A 24,241-nucleotide genomic window follows, 5' to 3' on the forward strand; every position below is an offset into this window, starting at 1 on the left:
TCCTTTAAAATCAGACTGTATCTCCTTGTTAAGCCAGATAATTATACACTGACTTGTTTCCAACTGGTGTCTGTTCCAGGGTTTCAGATAATTATCTAATTGGGATAGCTCATTTGATTCACCTGAAAACTCTACAAAATCTCACTCCTTCACACCCTCTCTTTTGCTCCCCTCCCTTGCACTAGAAGGAAATCACTTTTCCCCCTCACCTTTTTAAAATGCACAAGACTGTAAATTATGATTCCATGACACTAATACAGGTTGAACCTCTCTGGTCCAGAACTCTCTAATTCGGAAACATCCATGATCCAGAATTATTTTAGTTAGCTGGATGTCCACGTTTCATGGGTTATGGTCCCATAAAATGTATTTACAGCCACTGGCCCTGGCTCTCAGTGTTATTTAGCTCTAATTTACCCCTAAATGTCTTCTAATAGCCCAGTAAGCAGTGGAAGTGTTGGTAATGGTGCTAGACAATATTGACCTCCCATAGTCCAGAAAATTTTCTGGTTTGGAACCGGTCAGGTCTCGAGAATTCCAGACTAGAGAGGTTCAACCTGTACTCTATTTCTGCTCAACCCCTGTGCCAGTTTTGGCTCTTGACTTAGTCTCACCTTTGACTGACAGGGCGACAGGCCTTTCCAAAGGTGGAATTTCAGGAGAGGCTGCTAACTGGACAATTTCAGCAGGCTGGTGTAGTCTCCTTTCTGACTGAAGACTCATGATAGGTTGCTGCTTCATAAAGGCTGAAGAGATTTCTAAGGTGGTTTCTACCACCCAGAGCTCCTTTTGACTGGCTAGCCTCACTTGCACGGGGTACCAGCCAAAAAGCCCACGCCGTAATCTCTGAGTGTGAGATAAAGATTCCAATGTAGTGTTTGAAGAAAATAATTAAGCTGATGCACAGGGCATTCCTGGAGTGCCACGAGATCCTTCTTTAGTAAGCACTTCATGACTGTGCTAGCACCCAAGACAAAAGAAAGATGTGTGATAGCAGGCCAGCATGTCTGGATAGCAGAGGGCAAAAAAGAAGAGAACAGCCTGTAATTGTTCCTCTATTTGTGAAATGAAGAAAGGTGAAAGCTAATTCCAGGCAAAAGGTTCCTGGCAATTATAGGCCTCTGACAGCAGTTTGTAAGAAGAAAAGTAAAGATGAAAACAGAAGTGTCTGCCACTGCTTGACTTTAAAAGTGGGCAAAGCATGTGATTCTTGTTTGGGTACTAAGAATTTTAAATAACTCAGAGCCCTCATGCAGAAAACCTGAGGAAACAACTCAAGCAAGCAGCATGGAACTTTGTACTCCTCCATCCACCAACTCTACAGTGTGAATCCCCTGTAGACAAGCTTTCATTTTCAAGCTAATCTGGATTTAAAATAGCTTGCAAGCTGGATCTGTCACAGCAGACAACACCCATCTAGGACACCATGGTAAAGGTTTTGGAGGAGAGGGTGTCAGAGGTTGCCAGAAGGTTCATCAACTTGGCTTGAAAGTTGTCCTCTTCAGACTTTGTTTTCACAGGAACTTTATAAAGACAGATCTGGGGAGTTTGTTCAGAATTTTTGCTTGTCACCATGAAATCCATTGGCAAGATTCTTATCCATCTGTCAAGGACTTCACAGCACAGTCCCATCTATAATAGATTTAACCTGTCCCTTGTTTGCCAGCCTGCACTCCCTCTGAATTTGACATGTTCCTCCTTGTTCAAATCTGCAGAGGGAAGTACAGCTCTTCAGTTTATAGTGCAGCCTTCAGTCTTGTACAGGCTTCTTGGTTACCTATTTGTAGATCCATGTAGTAAGAGCAGCTATGGCAAGGAGGGCTTTGCCAGACTGCTACAAGCATGAACATCTTCTAATGTTTACCTGAACATCCCACCTTGCTAACAGGTGTTAAACCAGCTGGAAAATGAATGGGATTCTGCTGGCTGGTTGAAGCAGTTTTTTCCCCTGCTTGGTTATAAGGAGTGATGGGATTAGCTCTCTAGAAGGAAAAACACCTCAGAGATGTGAGTCATATCACTTCATGCTCACCTGGAAGGTGCTTTGATACCACAGTGATGGATGTAGTACAAGAGCCTGAAGACAACAGCATAAAAATTAGGCTGTGAGAGGAGGACCACTAGGAGCAGCCATGCCTGGAGAAGAGATTTGGGCTGGATTTTAAGGTGCTCCATTTTGAATTCCTTCTACGAATAAAATCCAGGAAGAGGGTAAGTTTTGAACTGCTGCTACTTGTATGTTAGGAGCTCACAGGCTTCAGATACGTGTTAACTTCAGAAACACTTTAGGAAGCTCTTAATAATTAGAGATGGTTTAAAAAAATAAACTTCAAAATAGTGAATCATTTTTCACTGGAATTTCAATTTTTGACCAGCTCTGTTAATAACCATCGAATCATAGAACACTAGAACTGGAAGGGACCTCAGGAGGTCATCGAGTCTAGACTATCCGATATAGATGTCTGTCTAACCAGCTCTTAAATATCTCCAGAGATGGAGATTTCACAACCTCCCTAGGCAACTTATTCTAGTATTTAACAACCCTGACAGTTAGGAAGTTTTTCCTAATGTCCAACCTAAACCTCCCTTGCTGCAGTTTAAGCCCATTGCTGCTTGTCCTATCCTCAGAGGCCAAGGAGAACCATTTTTCTCCCTCCTCCTTGTGACACCATTTTAGATACCTGAAAACTGCTATCATGTCCCCTCTGTCTTCTCCTTTCCAAACTAAACAAGACCAATTCTTTCAGTCTTCCTTCATAGGTCATGTTCTCTGGACCTTTAATCATTCTTGTTGCTCTTCTCTGGAACTTCTCCAATTTCTCCACATCTTTCTTGAAATGTGCTGCCCATAACTGGACACAATACTCCAGTTGAGGCCTAATCAGTGCAGAGTTGAGCAGGAGAATGACTTCTTGGGTCTTGCTCACAACACTCCTGTTAATGCATCCCAGAATCATGTTTGCTTTTTTGCAACAATCTCACACTATTGACTCATATTTAGCTTGTGGTCCACTATGACCTCTAGATCCCTTTCTGCTGTACTCCTTCCTAGACAGTCGCTTCCCATTCAGTATTCGTGAAGCTGACTGTTCCTTCTTTCGTGAAGTACTTCACATTTGTCCTTATTAAACCTCATCCTATTTACCTCAGACCATTTCCCCAGTAATGCTTTGTACTTCTTTAGCACTTGTCATCAGAGTAGCTCAAAGCACTCTATAAAAATCTACCAACTTCAGAATGTACATCTGAGTTAGGTATCATTATATCCATTTTATAGGTGGGTGGACTATGGCAGAGTGGGTTAGGGATGAATGTTCAAACAGTTCACCAGAGTAGCAGAGCAGATGGATGACAGGGGATCTGCAGTTGAATGAAGTAACCCTCCATGTTTCATTACACCACATTCATATTTTGCAAGAAGAGTTCTATGCCATGACCAGTCCTCTGGCCTCAGCCCAGAAAGATGGATGTGAATGCCCTCAGTGTCCTTGTTTTACCAGCTGTGTCACATATGGAGTCATACAGACCTTTCATAGGAAGTGCAGCAAGCCCAGTTTAGTCTGATGTTTCCAAAGGTATTGAGTTGACTTCAGTAGGAGTGGCAGGCATTCAGTACCATGGAGAATAAAGAAGCATATATTTGTGGCTCTTTGAAGTCTACCATGTGTAAGGCCTAGCCAATTCAGCAGAAGTTTGTTTGGTTGATCCTGGGCCATAAATCAACACAACTCTAGTGAATTCAATGTGTCTGTGCCAGTTTTCTCTAGCTAAGGATCCTCTGGTCCAATAATCATGTGTGTATGTGTCTGTCTGTTGACACGAAACAACTCCTTTTTAATAAAGCCCTGCCTGATCTAAAAATTCTCTGTATGTGAAAATTGTCATCCCAGAGACACTTGTTTTCCAAGTCAGTAATTGCCATTCTGCTCTCAATATTCTTTATGCCCTGGTACTAGCTGACAGCTTCAATTGTTGCTCTTTTGGGGGGTAATTGGTTCACTCGTGAGTTTTAATGTTCCAGGAGACTATTTATGAAATGCTCTCTTTACTGACTATATATTTTTAAAACCTATAAATTAGAAAACAGACACCGTCCCCTTCACAACAAACCTTCAACTCTAGCCAGCTTTTAGATCCTGCCGTTTATAACTCAAAGGAAATATGAAGAGACTGGGGGAATTTTTGAAATGTGTTTCCACTTCACAGCAGATAGTTAGGAACCTATTCCTCATATTTCCACATGAATTCCCAGTGAGACTATGCTCCATTAAGCTGAGTAAAAAGAGTTTAGGGGGAACAGTAGTTGTATTTAATTTAACCAAAAAGAAACTTCTCTCTTCTTGAAAATAGAAGATAATGCAGGTAAACTTCCCTCTTTCCTCCCCTCACTCTGGCCACTCTACACTTTTTGACTTTTTGAGTGGGGTGAGGTTTTTTTGTTTGTTTTTTGTTTTGGTCCTGGAGTAATTAGTGTAAAAGTGAGTGCCATGGTAAAACATAGACAGCCGTAATTTAGAATGATAAGGCACAAGCAGGTTGGGTTCCATCTACTACTTAATGTGGAAAGCCATTGTTTGCACCTCTGGGGGTGTCTACACAGCAGGGCTTAACTCAAAATAAGCTACGTAAATTGAGGTACATCAATTGTGTAGCTTACTTAGACATTGGGAGCATCTGCACAGCACTTATTTCGAAATAGAGCACTCTTCCTCCAACTTCCCTTACTCCTTGTATAATGAGGGTTACAGGAGTCGGAGTAAGAAGTCCTCCAACTTGACATATTTCAACATTATTTCGAAATAACTGCCTGCTGTGTAGACGTGGACTAAGTGATTCTGAAATAACGCTAGTTATTTCGAAATAATGTTGCTGTGTAGACGTACCCTAAGTAATTAACATGTAAGTAACCAGAAGCATCCTAATTGGTGTCCACAGGCCAAATAAGAACCCTAAAGTTGTGCAGAGCATTCTATTGTTATCATTATCATTAATACAGAGGTGCAGCCACTAGAGACCACTGCTTTGTGTATGTTGTGCTCTAACTTGATCCATATGATAATTTAACTTGACACAAGATGAAGACTCTTATATGGTGAGACCGGTAGTCTTGATGGGCTGTATTTTCATCACACAGTGGTAATGATGAGGCCCAACGTGGCCAAGTATGGATGGCTCTGATATAAGTGCTAACGAAGGTGATTATTTTTGCAATGATCACATTTTGTGGGCATGCAGGGGTTCTGTAAGTATGTCTGTCTCCTGGAGTTGAATGATATGCTCCTGTATTAGGAAAAGCAGAAAGAAAAACATTGTGTAAGAAGGAGGCATTTGTTATTCAAGTGGTCAGATATTCTGCAGGCTTTGAATAGTTAATATTATTACAGGGATGATGTAAGAAGAATGCTCATAACTAACGTGTTGTGTCAGCTACTCAGTCTAAAAGCATAGAATATGTTGTGTCAGCTACTCAATCTAAATGTACCTCACTAAGTACAGAAAATCGAGGTGCTGATAATCTGTTTTGTACTAATCAAGCATTCATATAAGAAATAAGAGGGCATGTCCTGATAAAGGTTCACAACACTAAACTCCTTGGCTTCATGCAAGTTTTTGTAGTAGGGTAAAAAAAAGTTCACTTTGCAAAATGGCATCAAAATGCTTATTAGATTGCTCTTTGTTTCTTTGCCAACTGTGGATTTAAAATTGGAATCATACAATACGCAGTGGGACATTATGACTCACTCAGTACCTCCTGGGTTTTTGACATTCTCATAAAGCTACATATACTCCAATGGAAGCTTTAGGTAGTGGATTTCAATAACATAACAAGGGGATTTTATTGAAATGACAGAGAACCTGATTAATTGAAAACAATGATTTATTTCTTCTAAACAATCAATATATTGTAGCCCCAGTTATGTTGTGCTGAGTGGTAATACAAGTGGTATTTGGTAAGAGAGAATTGATTCCATTATTGAAATAAGGGGCTTACTGTAACAGTTTGGTCTAAAATCTGTTGTATTTTACCTGGTTATTCTTTTCAATATTTGGGGAAGTAATGTAATCATTGTTTTAACTTTGTGCTCTTGGATCCCAGTTTCAGTACACCATGAAAACTCTTAATGGGAATCATTTGCAGTTGATCATGGCATAGAAGGGGAAGATTAAATTAAAGGCACTTTGTGGCCAAAAGATGCTCAACATAATGAGCATAAAGATTCTGCATCTTAATTTGAAAGCAGTGAAGGGAACAGACAATCCATCTTCCTCTGAGGATCAAAATTGGATCCTTGCCTAGATCACTGACTACAGAATGATAAGCTGAAAGGAAAATAATTTGTGCAATAAAATCTTCCGTGCTGGAAATTTAGATCAATTTGCTTGAATCTAAATATAGACTGCTTTCATTCCTGCAGAGACAAAAGTCACATGAAGTCGTAATGTTAGCTGATTTAAATCAATTGAATTATACATGCTGAATTTAGAGTTATGTCGACATTATAGCACTGCTTGTTGGAAAGTTACCCTCCTTTGCTTATTGGGACACACTTTTTATTATCTCTCATTTTTCTCTTTGCACTGTAAGATGCAGTGGAATGTACTGCTCTTAAATTTAGAAAGTCAGGATCTAGTCAACACATATTTAGATTTTGAAATGAAAAAATGTTCTTAAGATGGAGTTAAAGTTTGAATAGATATCTGTTAAATTCAACCACCATCACTGAGCACATTATTGTTATAACAAACAGCAAACATTTGAAAGGTGGAAATTCATGCATAGAATGCAAATGTCTAAAGAAACATAATTGATTTCTATTGCCTGTGTGACTGACAAGAGATTGTCTTGTACAGTGATATAACCGTGGCTCCTCTCCTGTACAAAGGTGTGAGAGAGCAAAGGGAATGAGGGTGCTGCCTGCTGGAGACTTGGAGCCTGGAGCAGGTTTGCTAAATGAGCTAACCAGAGATACCTGAGTCACAAGCAGCTAGCTCCTTATATGAGAGCGGAAGCAGTTGTTTGATGGAGCTGACTCTGGGAAGTTTACAGGAGTCAGCTGTGAGCAGGACTGCTGCACGCTGACCCCCTTGGTAGGTCACTAGTGAAAAAGGAAAAGGATTAGATGAAGGAGCCCTTTTGCTCACCCAGACTCCAAGGTAAGAGCTATGCTTTAGGGTAGATATTTGAGAGTTTTACTTTTGAGTTATTGTCTGAATAAACCCCTGCCCCCATAAGGAGAGTAGTTGAACAGGTAAGTGTGTGGAGTCTTTGTAATAGAGCCAGGAAGGAGGAGAAAAAAGTGCAAAGCAGAGGTACACACTACTCACAAGAGGAGGTATGGGGGTAGCCTACTTCTCTGCAAAAGAGTCTAGAGTTGATATGAGCACAATACATGTATAAACAGGCAACCTGTGACCTGGCTCTGAAGTATTAATCACCGATCAATAGTGAAAGAATGAATTGGGTAGGGTTGTGTATGTAGCCATCATTGAAACAGCAGTTAATATCCTGCCTGTAACTAGGTTAGGTTTCTAAGATAGTGGTTCCAATTTTCATCACTCTTAAATGTTTGTTCTTTAACCTTAACTCTAAATTTCTTATTTTAAACTGTGTAGCATAGCGGAATGGGGTAGTGCCCCTTTAAATAGTGTGTGAGCCCTCTAGTAGCCCTTCTTGTTTTCCACAATTCAGAAATGGCCAGAATCCTGCCAGAGAGCAGTATATACATATGTAGCTAGACCTTGCATGCTGTATTTCATTAGTAGACACAGATATTCAGACCCCATTGTGCCCATGTGCGTATGTGTGTGCACGCACACCAGTATATTAGTTGTTTTATAATGAGCAAAAGGCAAAGCAAAATGCAGGAGTTTTGTTTTACTTGTGAATGATGCTGTTTATATACAATCCATTTTAGGGGTGGATGGGTGTATATTTCCTATGGTTATCAATGTCAGGTATTTTAAACTTTATCTGGACAGTTTTCTTTCAGGAGCAGGCTGAATATTGATTCTCTCTGGCCAAAGATGGCCGCTTATGTTTTTGAGAATGATGTATAGGGCTTCCCTGCTATAAGTCCAAGATACGCTACATAAACTAACATATACCGGGGCGACTTATAGCAGGGATGCCCTGTACCTAGTCTAGAAGTAGGACACAGAGACAATAAAGAACTAGTGCTCCCTTAGCTTTGGACCTTGTCTACATACACACAAGTGGTGTCACTTGAAGTATTCTGCACTACAATGAAAGCTGGATAAACCCCTTAGTGTGGCTGCAGTTATAGCAATATAAAAGTGTTTATGCTGGTTTAGCTCCTTGTCAGAGGGGAAGGGAAATAGCTGTACCGGTATAAGGCATCCTTATACCAGTATAACTGTGACCACACAAGAACTTTTACTAGTATAACAACTTGGCTAAAAAATCCACGCTCTCAACCTCATGGGCATAGAGCAGTCTTTGGGCCTGTTACCTCTACCACACCTCAGGAACTTATCTCTGATCCCAGACAGAAGCGAATGCCTTTCTGAGGGCAAGCCAAAGATGGTCTGGAGATGAAATCTTGATATGTCAGAAGAATGAATAGCAGAACTTTTCTTTGGACTTCTCTATTCTGATCGCTTCCGGGCTGTATGAATCAAGCCTTTGTCTTGAAAGGCTGCTAAGACTAGTCAGTTCTTTCTTTTTCTTATGCCATCCTCTTCATGTTTAGGTGACAGATAGGCTGACAGTTTAAGATGGAAGGATGGGAATCTGACAATTTGCAACATGGTTAGGTTCTGTTGGACACAGACTGCCTCTGTAGGGTGGATGATGTGCTTTTCTATTAATTGCCCGTACTCTTCTATGAGCTTTGATTCTAAGGCTCCATCATCATTCTGGTATCAGTGTTACTATGAGAGGTTTTTTTGCCTTGCTTACTGCTTTGGCATTGTCTTTACCTTTGCTTTTGTCTCTAGCACTTTGAATATTAGGTAGCAGATACTGGGGTCAAACCCTAGGGTTCATACTCAGACAAAGCTTCCCCAGTGGCTTTGATCAAAGAGGACAGGAAGTAAAAGCACTGCTCTCTATATAGCCGTGTCTGGAAGCACAATGCCCATGGAGGTTCGTAGTTGGCAGGGAGACTACTCATCAGATGCATGCACTTCACTGTGCTACCTGAAGTGCAATTCTGCAGCTACTTACCCATGTCATGGGCTCACTCTGCCCAGACAGTCCTTCACTTACATGGCAGGTGCTGCTTACAACACTCATACAGCCATCCCTTTCTTTCCCCTTCACTATGCTTACAAGCTTGCATCCCCCACCTTGGCTATTCTGGCAAAGGAACTTTAGGAATCAGCTATTCCATGCACTTTCCTCCTCAACCTACTGGCAGCCATAATTTGGTTCTAATATTCTCATGGTGCCTTGTCAGCAGCACCAGGCAAAATGCAGAACTATGAACCAGTTGGCCAAGAAGGTAAAGACTAGGTAGTGCTCACTTGCACTTTTAGGGTGCATCTACACTGCACCGTTATTCTGGAATAATGGCCGTTATTCCAGAAAAACAATACTAGCGTCTACACAGCAATTGTGTTATTTTGGGAAAAAAAACTCGAAATAATGGAGGGCTTTTTCTGATGTTGATAAACCTCATTCCACAAGGAATAACACCTTGTCCGAAAAAGCTATTTTGGAAGAGGGTGTGTGTGGATGCTCTACGGCTGCAATGTCGAAATAGCTCTTCATGAGGTCCATTCTAAGTTATTCCTCCCCAGGGCGTCCTGGGACTCTAAATTGAGGGGAGCCTGCCTCGGACTAATTTTGAGGCTTCCCTGTAGTGTGGACGCTCTACTTCAAAATAAGTTATTCTAGAAGATAATTTGCAGTGTATACATACCCATAGAGCCAAATTCCCATGGAGCCAAATTCACGACTGTTTTCACAACCCCCCTCCCCCCGACTTCAGTGGCATTTCACCCATTTACACCAGCAGAGAATTTGGAATCTGCTCATCTCTTCAGTTGTGGCCTCACTCCGTTCTTGTGAAAGTCCTGTGGGAGTTATGCCATTGGCTTCAGGGGAAGCAGGATGGAGCCCTTGTGGTATTTTATGTTCTTAAATATATTTTAATTCAGTTTTTTTCCCAGTCTGGAGGCATCACCGGGAGCTCAGAATGCCTTTGCTCTTCTTCTCAGTCCTAACCAGCTCTGATGATCAACGTGTCTAGAACACTGGTCAGGAGAGCATGTTAATCCCAGCTATTAGATCAAGGGGAAGGATAGCTAAACCACTGCTGACAACATTAGACATAGACATTACACTTTCTGGCAGATTTCTAAAGGAGTGCTTGCCACTCACCTTTCTAATTCTCGAAATGGAGACAATACCCAATATGAAGAAGATCTTTAATCTTGCACAGGAAAGTGTAACAAGCATGAATGGCTGGAAATCAAAGCCAGACCAAATTGAATTATAAATAAGGCACACATTTTAACAGCAAAGACGATTAACCACTGGAATAACCTATCAAGGTAAGTGGTGTGTTCTTCATTTATCGTGGGCTTCATAGTTCATATCAAGACTGGATGCCTTTCTGAAAAATGTGCTTGAGTCAAACACGAGTTCCTGGAATCGTGACAACAGTAACTAGATGAAATTCTCTGACCTGTGTTATACCGTAGGTCAGAGTAGATGATCTAATGGCCCCTTCTGACCATCAAATCTATGAATTTAAGAAACATCCTTCCTAAAAAAATTAAGATTTGGGGGAGGGGAAGTGCTCTTTTCCTTTGCATTAAGGGGGCAAATTTGGCCAGATTCTCACACCGCCATGGATGGGGAGCGACTCTACATGTTTGGTGTAATCAGGCCCATTGTGTTGGTCAAAGCCCCTTTGCTGTTCTTTTCCTAGACTTGTTGCTAGCAGTTTGCATGATACAAATTGAAACAGCCATCAAAAGGTAAGGAGCCAAAACTGATTTCACCAAGATGGTTCATTTAACTAAAAGAGGCAGATTGAGCAGCAGGTGGAAGGGTTAAACAAAAGGGAAAAGATTATAGAAATGTGCGGCTTTGGCCTCACTACAAATAACTCTTGGAGGCTTTATAGCATTAGTGTGCTTCTCATAAACTTTGAAACCATTCACCCATTTAGAAAAGATTAAATTGATTAGTCATCCAGAACATAAAATATACATGCCCATGATGTCTGTTTCCCCAAGCCCCTTATAGAAAATCCAGCCAATACGATGAAACAAAAGCATTGAGTGGTGGCCTCCATTCGGATAGCTACAATTTACCAGCTGTTAAATTTTTGAGAGTATCGTAATCAATCCTAGTACAGCAGAGACCTTTTCTTTGAGTTGGAAAACATGAGTATAATATATGATGTGCTGGAGTCAAATAAAGTATCTTGGAAGTAAAGCAGTGGAAGCCTCGGAACTGTTACATTATCTGTCATTCTTAAAGGGTCAAAGTTAAAAGAAGCACAAATTCAGTTCACGCTATTCTAATAGCTTTATAGGAGTCCATTGTAAACAATCTGAGTGCTCAATTATTTTCTAGTTACAGAAGAAGTTATTGCTGCTTAAAGTTCTGTCCCATCTTCACTTCCTGTGCCCTCCAGTTGCTTGCACAACTCTTCAGTACTAAAGAGAGGGTTTCCAAAGGAAGAGCTTTTGAAGTGCAATCAGTTGTTCAGAAAGTATTTGTGTGATTTAAAAGATGCAAAAGGGGAAGAGCTGAATCTATTTCAGTGTCAAAATGAAAGTTTATGCCTTTGCAGTTTGCTTCCATCTGGAGAGTGATCAGAATTTGAAAGGTCATAAACCTTTCCAGAACTGAACAGGCTTGCTCTATAGCCAGTTCTGTGCTTCAGAACATGAAGGAAATGCACTCTTGCTGTTCTGAAATCCTTAGGGTATTATTTCTCAGAGAACTTCATTGTGTTTCTGGATGAGAATTCCGAATCCCATATTTTGCCCTACTGTGCTTAGTACCTTTCACGGAAGGACTTCAAGCACCAAGCAAACATTGATTGATGTAGTATCAGTAATTGTTGCTCTCTCCATTTTATAGATGGAGGAGCTAAGCCACAAAGAGGTAAAATGCCTTGCCCGAGTTCAGAATAAGTCATTCACAGAGCTATGAATGGAACTTTTTTTCCCAACTCCCAGTTACATGCTTAAATGCTAGTCTCCACTCCACCCTTGTAGGGAGTAAGAATGTCAGAGTAGATGTAGCTTGCATTTAGCACTCTCCACTGCGAGGTATTCCAAAGCAGACCACAAGCTATGACAGCTAATAGGGGGCAGATGGCCAAGGGAAGTACAGGCAGTCCCCGGGTTACGTACAAGATAGGGACTGTAGGTTTGTTCTTAAGTTGAATTTGTATGTAAGTCGGAACTGGTACATATTGTAGGGGAAACTCTAGCCAAACATTTCTCCAGAGCTCAGTTTTATTCTCCCACACCTCACTTCCCTCAGGCCTTTATTCTCAAGCTGAGGTGTCTGCTGAGAAAAGCCGCTCCGCATCTCTCTGGTCTGCTGGGGGAGGGGGGGGCGCTAGCTTCGCATCTCTCTGGTCTGCTGGCGGGAAGCAGCTAGTGCGGGGTTGCCTCACCCCGTTTGTAAGTAGGGATCCAATGTAAGTCGGATCCATGTAACCCGGGGACTGCCTGTACTAGCATAGAAAAGGGCAGGAATCAATGAGGGTTCAAGTGTGGGGTGAAGAGTCTTTGGCCAAGCATGCCAGGGCAAATGAAAAATGGTATGAGATTGTTAATATCTATGTCCATTAGGAAAGGACTAGATAATAAGATAAAAAATATCATAACACCGCTATATAAATCCATGGTATCCCCCACACTTTGAATCAAAGTGCAGTTCTGATCATCCCATTTCAAAAAAGGATTGATAGAGGGCTACAAAATTGTGAATGGCATAGAGAAAGTGAATGAGGCAGTGCTATTAACACCTCATAAAAACTAGAAGCAAGGGTCACTCAAAGAAATCATTAGGCAGCAGTTTAAAACAAAAGGATTAATTCATAAAATCCACAAGCAACCTGTGGAACTCATTGCCACAGGATATTGTAAAGCCCAAAATTGTAACACATTTCAAACGTGAATTAGAGATGCTCTTGGGGGATAGGTTCATCAATGGCTATTGGCCAAGATGGTCAAAGATGTAACTCCATGCTTAGTATTTCCCTAACCTCTGAGTGCCAGAAGCTGAGAGTAGACAACAGGGACTGGGCCACTCAGTGATTGCCTGTTCTGTTAATTCCCTCTGAAACAGCTGGCATTGGCCACTGTTACACCACAGGATACTGGGCTAGGACCATTAGTACGACTCCGTATGACTGTTCTTAGAGAAGACCAGATCTTGGTGTGTAAGCTTTCTTTCAGAAGATCCCATCCTCAAAGTCCATGATATGGTTTAGCTACCTTGGAAGGATGAAGTCTTGAGTGGAGGAGTTAGACTGATAAGGTAACTACTAGGGATGTAATAGTGTAGTTGATTAACCAATAAGCAAAAGTTTATAGGTTAATCCTATCGACTACATGCATTTCCTCCCCTTCCTCCTGGCCAGTAAATTTTTTAGCAGGATGGCCAACAGCCTATATCAGTCCTGGCTTGCAATGGGTCTGGGACCTACCCCTGCTGTGGATCTGCATTTAAGAGGCAACAGGCAGCTGCTTGGCAACCTACGCTGCTGCCTCTGATACAGAGGCAGCAGGATGGAGTTGCAGTGGGCTCCTCGAGAGTTGGGTCGGATTGCACTGGCTGCTAGCCGTGCCCCTGGGAACTATAGAACAGTCAAGTAACCGATAAGAATTAATGAGGTTACTCGACTATTCAGTTAACCGATATCTAACATTCCTGGTAACTACCTGTCCTATATTTAAAGATGTCTGTTTTTAAACTACTATATATACTTATGGAAAGGCCCCTGCACTATGGATCCTTTAGTACAGTAACATAACTCCTACTGAAGAAGCCTCCCACGGTGACCCTGACGTAATTTATTTTGGGAAAATGAAGTGTGCTTTTGACTGCAAAGTCTGCAAAGCTATCCTGCTGAGGCCCCTGTAGCAAACACTTCAGCAAACCACTGAAGTACATGCTTAATTTCAAGCATTTTTCTTAAGTACCGTTTACCTTCAGTGGGGCATAAAGACGCGCTTAAAATTAAGTATAAGCTTAAATGTTTTACCTACCTTGACACACAGTCTGGCTTCACCAAATCACATTCTCTTTTAGCATTCAGCTGCATGAGCCTTGATTGAAAGCCTGTTGACATCCCTGGGGTCTTTCCATTGACTTCGGATCAAGCTCTCTATCCTGATTTGATTTGTATTTGTTTCTTAACTATTTCTAATGGCAAAAATTAACCCTTCTGCCTTTGATCACACGTACAAAACACAGCACTAGCAGGAAGTAGCAGAGGTGATCCAAAGGAGATGAAACTTCATAAATTGCATGTGGGGAAAGATTGCTTTTCCTTTACTCTAACTGATGACATGCCAAGTTAATTCTACAGTATTTACACTAAGATTTGTTTGTTTTGGTATCCTTTACAAGTTGCTCAGGAAAGGACAAAAGAAGAGCCCCAGGAAGTTTATACTTTGTGACGAGGCCAGCGGAATGTATGCATTAATTTCTTTTCTAGTCTGATATGGTTTAATTGAAATTTAATATATAAAAGGGATGTAGGATTTCAGTTGCCGTAATGGTCATTTATTCTTATGTATGAATGTACTGCTTGCTGTAGGCCAGTGACAGACTAACAGTCTTGGGGAGTGAAATCATTAGGTATTCACAAAGCGGAAATGGGATGGGCAGAAACAGTGAAATCTCCCCCCCCCCCATCCCTGGATCCCATGGAGAGATCACTACTGCAACTCCAGGCCTAGTCAGCCCCTAGGCTGAAATTCATAACAAAGGGAACCAATACATAGAGCCCAAATGTCCTCGCTGGAGGAAATGTAACCACGTGGCAAGAGAAGGTGTAGGGAGACTTCAGTGTGAAATTTGCCAAAATATTTCATGTGTGGGAACATAAACCAGGACTCCCTCATTGGGCAACATCCGTGGTCAGGCAGGACCACAGGTGTTCCTGGACCAGGGAGTCCTGGCTGAGAGCCCCAGTGATAAAAGGGCTGGCAACTTAGAGCCCGGTGGAGCTGGGGTTGGGACTGGCGCTGGAGCCCCATAGCAGCAGGGGCCGTGGCAACCCCAGTAGCAGGGCCAGGGATGTTGCAGGTACGGTAGCAGAGCCAGGGCCAGAGATGCAGCAGCCCCAGTAGCGGGGCTGGATCCGGGGCAGCCTGAGCTGCTGTGGTCGCAGCAGCATGGTATCTCAGCGGAGGAGGCGAATAGGGCCAGCAGTGGGGAGGGTAGGTGGTCTGGGAAGCCGGTAGCAGGAGACCTCCCGTTGTCTGGCAAATTCCCTCGTTTGGGACCATTCAGGTCCCCAGGGTGCTGGACTAGAGAGGTTTAGCATGTAATATTTAAACACATAGAGCCACTATGCCCATTTATTTATAATGGCACTTCTGCCATCAAACATAGGGCTGTGCACTGCACACCAAATAGCTAGGAAACATAAACAGCAGCTTGCTGACCCGATTGCAAGCACCCACTTGCCCCTACCCCGGGACAAAGACCCCTCAGTCAGAGGATGTTCTAGCTCCACCAAAGTCATTACAGTGGTTAGATACTCCTCTGCCGAAACTGTTACGTTAAAAAGGAAGCAAATATTTGATGGTCCTAAACCAAACCTTGAGCCCGACTCCTGAAAACGATGATGTTTTGCTTATGGCGTGGTGAAACAAAACATAGGAAAGGAGTAGTTTTTAGGTATTATGCCAAATGTCATCACATTGTCACTGTATTCAGTTGATTTTTGCTTAGCTTCTTTTAAGCCTCATTGTGATGCGGTGCAGCAGATGCCAGGCACCTGTTTTTAGCTGGCAAGAGGTAATTATTTACCAGCTGGCCTGGTTTTGGCGCAGGAAGAATGAATGACAAAGTGTTCACCATTCTTCCTCTGAGAAATCTCCCACCCCCAAGCTATTTAGGAACAAAGTCCCTCCCTTGCCCATCTGCCCCTTACTCGAGGGAAGAACCCCTTCCTTTCTCACCGGCCTTTGAATAGTTATATTGCTACTGCACATACTGCAATTTTTCTAATAATAAATCTGGCTTGGTCAATCTGTGTAAGACAGGAGTAGGGTGTGTGGGGTGTCTCTTGCAAATGAGGAGGTGATCCATGTGCCATGCTGCAAAGAGGAGTATTTTCTGATTACTGCATTTCTAAGAATTCGGTTAACCCCAGGAGACATGGAGATGCAAACAGGAATTCTGGAGCTACAGTAGTTTACACCTATAAGTAACAAGGCTACCTTTTAGTACATGTCTCTTTGTTACAGTGTTGTTAATGCTGAGACCATACATAATGTTTCTTTCACCTTTCCTGCACTTCACCAGCATTAGTTAATCTGCACAATAACTGGCATTTCTTTTTACCATTTTCCTAACAGGAGAAATTGAAGCTAGACACCTGTCAGGCCAGGATTGGTTCTCTAACCTCTGTGAGATCCATCAGGATGAAGGTGTTAGCAGTGTGGGATCTGTCAGGATGAAGGTGTTAGCAGTTTTGAGTGACAAAGCAGCTTGGATACTTTGTAGAGTTTTCCGCTCTTCTTGCCTATTGGGAGATCTGGATGCGAGACAGACTGCAGTGACCTGTGTGATTGCTAGTTTCCTTCTGGTGATGAACACACACAAAATCTCCCTCCTAATTCCTCTAAACATGGCAGCAGTCTCTGATACCATTGAACATGAGGTGTGCACATATACAATGTCTCCAATTGCTAATCAGCACCAAGGGCTCTTTTACAGGACATCAGAGGGGGTTGGCTTTCTTATGCCACTTGCTGGAAGATTCTGAAGTATTTTGGGTAATTGACACTCAGCCCTCCAGTCCCTCTGTATCAAACACAGATGATCTTTGAGATGTGCCCCCTCTCTTGGAGATGTTGAGGTTAACATGAGTTGGCTGAGACTGGCTCAGTCCACACAAAATGAAAAGGATGCTGGTTGACTCAGGGAACTGACAGGCGATGTCGGTCGTCATGTCTACCCTTTTGATGGAGGAGAGTTATCCATTCTTTATTAAAAGAGCTCACAATTCTTGTTCCTAGATGTCCTGATATCTGCAGCGATTGAGAGCACTTTTTCATCTTCACATGAAAAAAGAAAGTTGTGTCCTTTCATATTGGACGGTGGGATGCACCACAGTTTTCATGCATGTATTACATCTTCATGGGATGACTACACTATGGGTGGTACATGAAAACTACTTGGGCAGCATGTTTATCCTTAGGAGTATTTCATGCATAGTTCACATTATACTTGAGGGCCATAAATATCACTAGCTTCCAGTCTATTTCCAGGTGTGATCCAAGGTGTTGGTTCTAATCTGTTAAGTCCTGTGTGTATTTGATCCGGTGTCCATTAGGGGTGTCCACACACCTCCTGTGTGGGTTACATTTAGATCAGCAAGAACCAAATCCACCCAGTGGATTTCAATACCCAATTGGCATTAAAATGAATGAGACTGGCTTGTCCAAACTCCATAGTCCACTTTTGAAAATCTCAGCCATTGTCCTTACTGCCCGGATATACTTGGTATTTTGTGATAGTAAATATCTGCATGTGGTGATGATGCTTTCTTCTTCTGCCTAGGAGTTGAAAGATGACCGGAGTGATGATGAAGAGGAAGACTCTCTCACCGATAATGAAGAGTGCACTAAGAATGGCAGCAAAAATGGCTGTAACGTGAGCAGACGCCAACTCTTAAACAACAGTCATTAGATCCAAGCCTGCGCCACCTCTGGCAGGGCCACTTGCAGTGTCCTTAACCCAACCTACAGTAGAGATCTTAAAGTCAACTGACTTATGAGAGTCTGTGATTGATTTATTCCTGGTTGCTAGTCATGGAAGGAAACCCAATTTAGAAGGGGGTGGAAAAAGCTGCTTAAAATGGCTAAAGGTGGTGTTGACCCACTTTCTGAATTATTGCATACAAGCATGTGAAAAACCTCCCAAGACTCTGCAAATCTCTCTTTAAAGTACTCAAGAATTTCAAAACTATCTCAGAACATTTTAACATCAATCGGATTTAACCCTGCATTGCAAACCTGAGAAAAGCCAGGCAACTTTACCCAATAATTTTGGTGGCATTTCCATGTATTTTTAGAAGTGCGTAGGTGATGTGAACCTCAATAAAGATCAGAATTGCTCCATGTGGGAGAAATCTATGACACTGGGATATATCATCTAGCATTTTCTGCATGCTGCTTGCGTAACTGCCCTCATCACTGGACTACTGCTTTGGAATTCGATTTAATTCCCATGTGGCTAAGGGATGCTAATAAGTACACTATGGGGTTATTATTTAAGTTTAGTGTTTGTGCCGCCCTACAATGCCTCCTTCACTTAAAGAAGCAATTGTTCAAAAAAAAAAAAAAAATCTGTTCTTTGAAATGGTGTCCTTTGAAATCTCTCCAGGTATCTTCTGTTTCAGGGGAAGATTTTCAAGAAAGTGGCGGCAAATAAATAAATAAATCCCATTCATTAATGGTGTTTGTAACATTTTTCAGACTGGATTGTGGCACAGAGCTCAGCAGGAGGCTACCCTATCGAGCCACTCGAAAATTGCAACTAGTGCATAGTGCAATGGCTTCCCTCAGTCATTGAGCCTTGCACAAAAAGAGCACTTGAGCTCAGAGCTTTCCAATCAATACTCTGACTGTCGATCATCTTCCAGACAAAGTTTCAGATAGTACTGACTTATAAAGCCCTAACCTATTTGGGTCCCCTTGTAGAGACTTCTGCCATGTGGTTCTGCAGCCTTTGAATTGATCTGATTCAGTCAAGCTTGTAGCTCAGAAGAGACAAGAGGGGTTACTGGTACAAGGTTCTCATTGAGAGCCTTTCATTCTGAAAAACTCTTCTCTCCATTTGGTGACCTATAGGACATGCTGCAGAATTCACTATTTTCCCAGGCTTTCCTTGGAAAATGGAAGGATGAGTAAGGAGCTGGGATGGGAAATGTTGCTAGAGGCTTAGGCCTCATATTTTCATAGAATTATAGAACTCTAAGGGACCTCAAGAGGTTATTGAGTCCAGTCCCCTGCCCTCACAGCAGGACCAAGCACTGTCTTGATCATCCCTGACAGTTGTCTGTCTAACCCCTCTTAAATATCCCCAGTCATGGCGATTCCACAGTCCACCCCCACCCCCCAGCAATTTATTCCAGTGTTTAACTACCCTGACAGTTAGGAAGTTTTTCCTACTGTCCAACCTAAACCTCCCTTGCTGCAGTTTAAGCCCATTGATTCTTGTTGTATCCTCAGAGGCCAAAGGGAACAATTTTTCTCCCTCCTCCTTGTAACATCCTTTTACATACTTGCAAACTGCTGTCATGTCCCCTCTCAGTCTCCTCTTTTCTAAACAAGCCCAATTTTTTCAGTCTTCCGTCATAGCTCCTGTTTTCTAGACCTTTATTCATTTTTGTTGTTCTTCTCTGGACCTCCTCCAATTTCTCCACATCATTCCTGAAATGTGGTGCTCAGAGCTGGACACGATACTCCAAATGAGACCTAATCAGTGAAGAGTAGAGTGGAAGAATCACTTCCTGTGTCTTGCTCTCAACACTCCTGTTAATGCATCCCAGAATCATGTTTGCTTTTTTTGCAACAGTGTGTCACTGCTGACTCATATTTAGCTTGTGGTCCACTATAATCCCTAGATCCCTTTCAGCTGTACTCCTTCCTAGACAGTCACTTCCCATTCTGTATGTGTGAAACTGATTGTAGTATTTTGCTAAGTGTAGTATTTTGCATTTCTCCTTATTAAACTTCATCCTGTTTACCTCAGACCATTTCTCTAGTTTGTCCAGATCATTTTGAATTTTGACCCTGTCCTCCAAAACACTTGCAACCCCTCCTAGCTTGGTATCATAGGCAAACTTAGTAAGCGTACTCTCTATGCCATCATCTAATTAGTTTTAATTTGTTATAATAAGCTACGGAAGTGGAGGGGAGAGGAAATTTGGTGATGTGGTCATTTTGATCTCTAAAATTATATTTAATTTGGAGGATAAGGGGTAGAGGTCCTTCGCAGCGGATGCTTTATTATAGATAAATGGAATTACACTAGAGAAGGAATCTAACCTAGTGGGTTCTGAAAAGAGCAGGAGACATACCAGGAAAAACATCAGTCATTGGGACAGTCAGTGCTGTATTTAGTGCTTACCAATGCTTGCACTGCTTGGGATGAGTAGCCAGTTATCTCAATGTCTGCTGTAGTCCATTGTACTTATTTGTACATACTGTAGGAAATACCTGGAACACTGCAAGAGATTGTATCTCACTGCCAGTATTTAAGTCACCAGCAACAGCTCTGATTCTGAGCCGTCCTTGTTTATAAAACTTGCGTCTAATAATTTAAATGCATTACAATGGCTTTTCTTAGCAAAATGTAAACCTAGGAAGTCCAGGAACGAACAGGCTATATCGTTTTTTATAAGAGCGGTGGCTAGAGTTATGGTAGGCAAGCTGGTGAGCTATTCTGGGAGATAGCCAGCACATAATTTTTCACTTTTGATTCAAAAATATTTCCTGTGTGCAAAAGAGAGGAACCCTCCCCCACCCCATCCCCAAAAGGAGAGAGTATGCTGAACTCTTCAGAGGAATAAGCCTGAATTTGATGCGAGTTGTTGCCAAACTCTGCCATCCTGGCTTGGGCAAAACTTCCATTGAAATCACTGAAAGTTCATGGGAGTTTTGCCTGGGTAAGAATTCTCAACTGCTCCTTAAGGCATATCTCCAAATTTTCCCAAGTTAGGAGGGACATTCCTCACATTAACCCCAAAAATGCCTCTCCCCCCCCCCCCCCTCGGAACTTGCGTTATTTCCTGAAAATTGTTAACACTCCCTGAAGCAAGAAACGGGCCTTTCGAGAATATGATCCGTGCTAAAGAAATGACTTTCACATTGCTTCAAGCTCTTTGCCCTGTCTTTTCCATGCCCCTCATTTTGGATCTTTGTGCCACAGCGTGTTCTGCATTTGGACGTTGGCACGTGGAGAAGTGTGACGTAATGGAGAGATTAACCAGTTGAAGTTGTGAGGATAACTTTGCTATTCTATTTTCTCCACATCAGCATATGAACAGTCAGTAGCACTATAGACGTGTGCTGAAATCCTGGCCCCCTTGAAGTCATTTGCCACTGATCTCAGTGGGCTCCAGATTTTACCCTCAGTCTAAAGTCAATAGTGCCATGAATTCATCCTTTGTTTTCAAGGAAAAAATCTCTATTATGCTGCTTCTGTAGCAGTTATTTAGACAGAAAAAAGATGGCTGGCTTAACCTAGTGAACCACTTTGGACCAGGGCTGCTGTCATCATGGGATTCACTGATAACGGGTCATTATCATGCTCTTTTATGTGATCACCATTTTTATACTTCATGTCGCTACTTTTGTCTTGTCAAACATGTTCCAATCGATAAATAAACCTTTTAAAAATGTCTCCAAGTTTGAAATGCTCTTGGGCCCTTGTTCGTTTACCATCATTAGCCTCTGTGAGTAGCTGTTTTCATTAAGATTATTCCGAAATCTTGAAATTGCACCATTGAATTCTACAGCTGTGTGTGTGTGTGTGTGTGTGCGCGCACACGTATGTCCCTCTGCTAAAGCCCTTTGTACTTGGTACATTATGTCATGTTCAAGCATGGCTTTGGATAAGTAAAAAGCTACGGCTTTTAACATGGCAAATAAGCAGGCTTATTTTCCCTTGGCATCTAATAGCTGTAAAAGCTCAGTGGTCTCATGGGGATATATCCTCAGCTGAAGCGAAGCTGCACATCAGTGGTGCTGAGGGGCGTGTATCTGTGTGCAGCGTGTGACGGACCGGGCCGTGTCTGGGCACAGCTGAGGGTGTCCGCTCAGGGCGAGTTGCTCAAATCCAGGGCTCCTTACAGCCCCTAACTGGTGACCTCTCCAAACAGGCCACACACCAGTCCCACAGAGCGTTTCAGCTGCCTGCCTGAAGCCTCCCAAGCAAAACCCCTCTGACACCCCAGCAATATCCGTGCCCCGGATGGCCCCGGGCCTCATACACTGGTGGGGGGGTCTTAGAACCCAATCACACCTACCCCGAACAAGTTCTGTCCGGTTCCAAGAAACCAGCCATAGATCCCTGGTCAATTTACCCTCTGGACCTTACCCACAAATCACGCTGGGCCAATCCTTTAGCATCTAACATCTAAAGGTATATTATTACAATAAAGAAAAGCATGAGAGTAAGGTTGTTAAAGAATAGTATATTACATGCATCGAAACTCCCAGTCCTCGATGCAGGCTCTAGCAGAGATGTTACAGCTGCTGGTTTAAAAGTCCTTGTTGCACATCCTAGAATCAGGATGGGTGCACAGGTCTTTCCGGCTCTTCGACCCCTGCATTGCTGCCTCTGGGATGAAGTGCTGAGCTGAGAACAAGATGGAGACCACCACATGGCCTATTTATCCCTCCTTCCTGGTCTCTTCTTGGCTATAGCAGGTCACCTGGTCCACCTTACTCCTGTGTTGCCTGCTGGTAGCCCTTAGGTATGAGTCACCACTCATTCTTTAAGTGTGTCCTTGGCTCATTGAGTGCCATTGTCCCACAGGGCCTCGCTGATTAGCATGTCCATAAGCCGGGCTCTGCCCAATGCTCAACCACATGCAGGGAAATATTCAGTATCCATACAAGTACATGCTTATAATTGCACACACAGGCATTATACAAACACATGAACAGCGTACATAGGATTAGCAGACAGTAAGCTTCTATTCAACACCTCCCACAGCCCCCTTTTATACCATTTTTGGGGCCAACCCCCCTCCCAGGGGTGCAGCAGTGATCCTGCTGCTCCCTTCAAAGTCCAGTAACGTGACACAGCGGTAGCTGTGCACTGTGCCCCCAATCTTGCACTGAGCCTGTCCCCCGGCTTGAACCCTTCTGTAATTCGTAGTGGCTGCTAACAGCCTCAAGGGGCTGCTCCATGAGCCAGAGGTTGTCAGGGTGCAAGGAAGCCCTAGACATACACTTTTCCTCCCACTACACACACCATGCTGGCTGTTGAGAGAGGAGGTAGTGTGAAAAACACTGTGGGGGCACCATCGGAAGGGACAGGCTGATCCTCCTTTGGCCAGCTCAGACAGCATTAGGGCAGACTTGCAGGGAAGTATCTGGTTCACTATAGCTGGAGAAGGAACTATAATGTACTGGAGACATTGCCTCCAGCCCTCTGACCAGGACTTTGGACTATCTGGTGAAGACACTGCCTCCAAAGAATCCTCCCAGGATTCCACAGATTACAGCAGATGTGGGGAGTTGCCGGCATGCTCTGTGAATGTGGGTATGAGGAGATGTCATACAGCTCATAGTTATGGACCTCACTATTTTTAAAACAGGGCAAACACCACAAGGAATATTTGGGGAAGTTTCTTCCACATGTGAAAATGAATTCACTGTGGCTGTGATGCTGCCTGTCATTTTATGTGAACATTCCAGCAAGTGACTTTACAGGCAGAGGTGGTGCTGCAAACAGCAATTCTTAATTGCAATTTGTGAATATTCTTCATAATACACCAGAACCTGAATGTTCCAATCAGAGTCAGGTGCCTATTTTACATCCTACTGTACAGTCAGAGTAAATTTCATTCCCCATCCAAACTTTAACCTACCTCCATGGAAAGCACATTTTGAGCTCTCTGAAATATGAGTACCACATGCTAGAAATCCAACTCTCTCAGTTAGTCATCCAATCAAGGATCAGAAACAATACCAAGTGACCTATGTGTCAAATAAAACCTAACCAATACCATGTGAATTGTGCTCTTCTAATTCTCACAACAAATTGTCTGAGTACCATTTACAGACGACGAACTGTTTGCTGAGTAGTTTTTAATCGCAAGTTAATTTGAGAAAAATCAGGAGCTTAGGCTTTGGCCTTTTTTTTTTTTTTTACATTGAGGTAAGAAAGCTGTTTATGCAAGCTCCAGAATGTATTCCCTCCACCAGTGAATGGCAGATGGCTGGCCTGGGTTTGTCACAAGGTTTAATCTCTCTAATCTGGTGTACTCTGGTCTGGCAACACTGGTGTTCTGGCGTAACTTCAGTTAGCTGCATCTCCACTTAT

At 42.7% G+C, this 24,241-nt stretch overlaps 1 protein-coding gene across 2 annotated transcripts in view; it reads left to right on the forward strand.

The window, feature by feature from the left end:
* Window positions 1–19,935, forward strand: part of CERS3 (ceramide synthase 3) — a 70,763-nt gene extending 50,828 nt beyond the window's left edge. For both annotated transcript variants that reach the window (XM_006129209.4, XM_075896950.1), the window contains one exon: window positions 17,741–19,935. In XM_006129209.4, the coding sequence (XP_006129271.2) occupies window positions 17,741–17,869 (129 nt within the window). In that variant the 3' untranslated portion in view covers window positions 17,870–19,935. The remainder of the gene's footprint in view (window positions 1–17,740) is intronic.
* Window positions 19,936–24,241: the final 4,306 nt, after the last annotated feature.

This window comes from Pelodiscus sinensis, chromosome 14 (genome assembly GCF_049634645.1).
Source record: "Pelodiscus sinensis isolate JC-2024 chromosome 14, ASM4963464v1, whole genome shotgun sequence".
In the NCBI taxonomy this organism is placed as follows: domain Eukaryota; kingdom Metazoa; phylum Chordata; order Testudines; family Trionychidae; genus Pelodiscus; species Pelodiscus sinensis.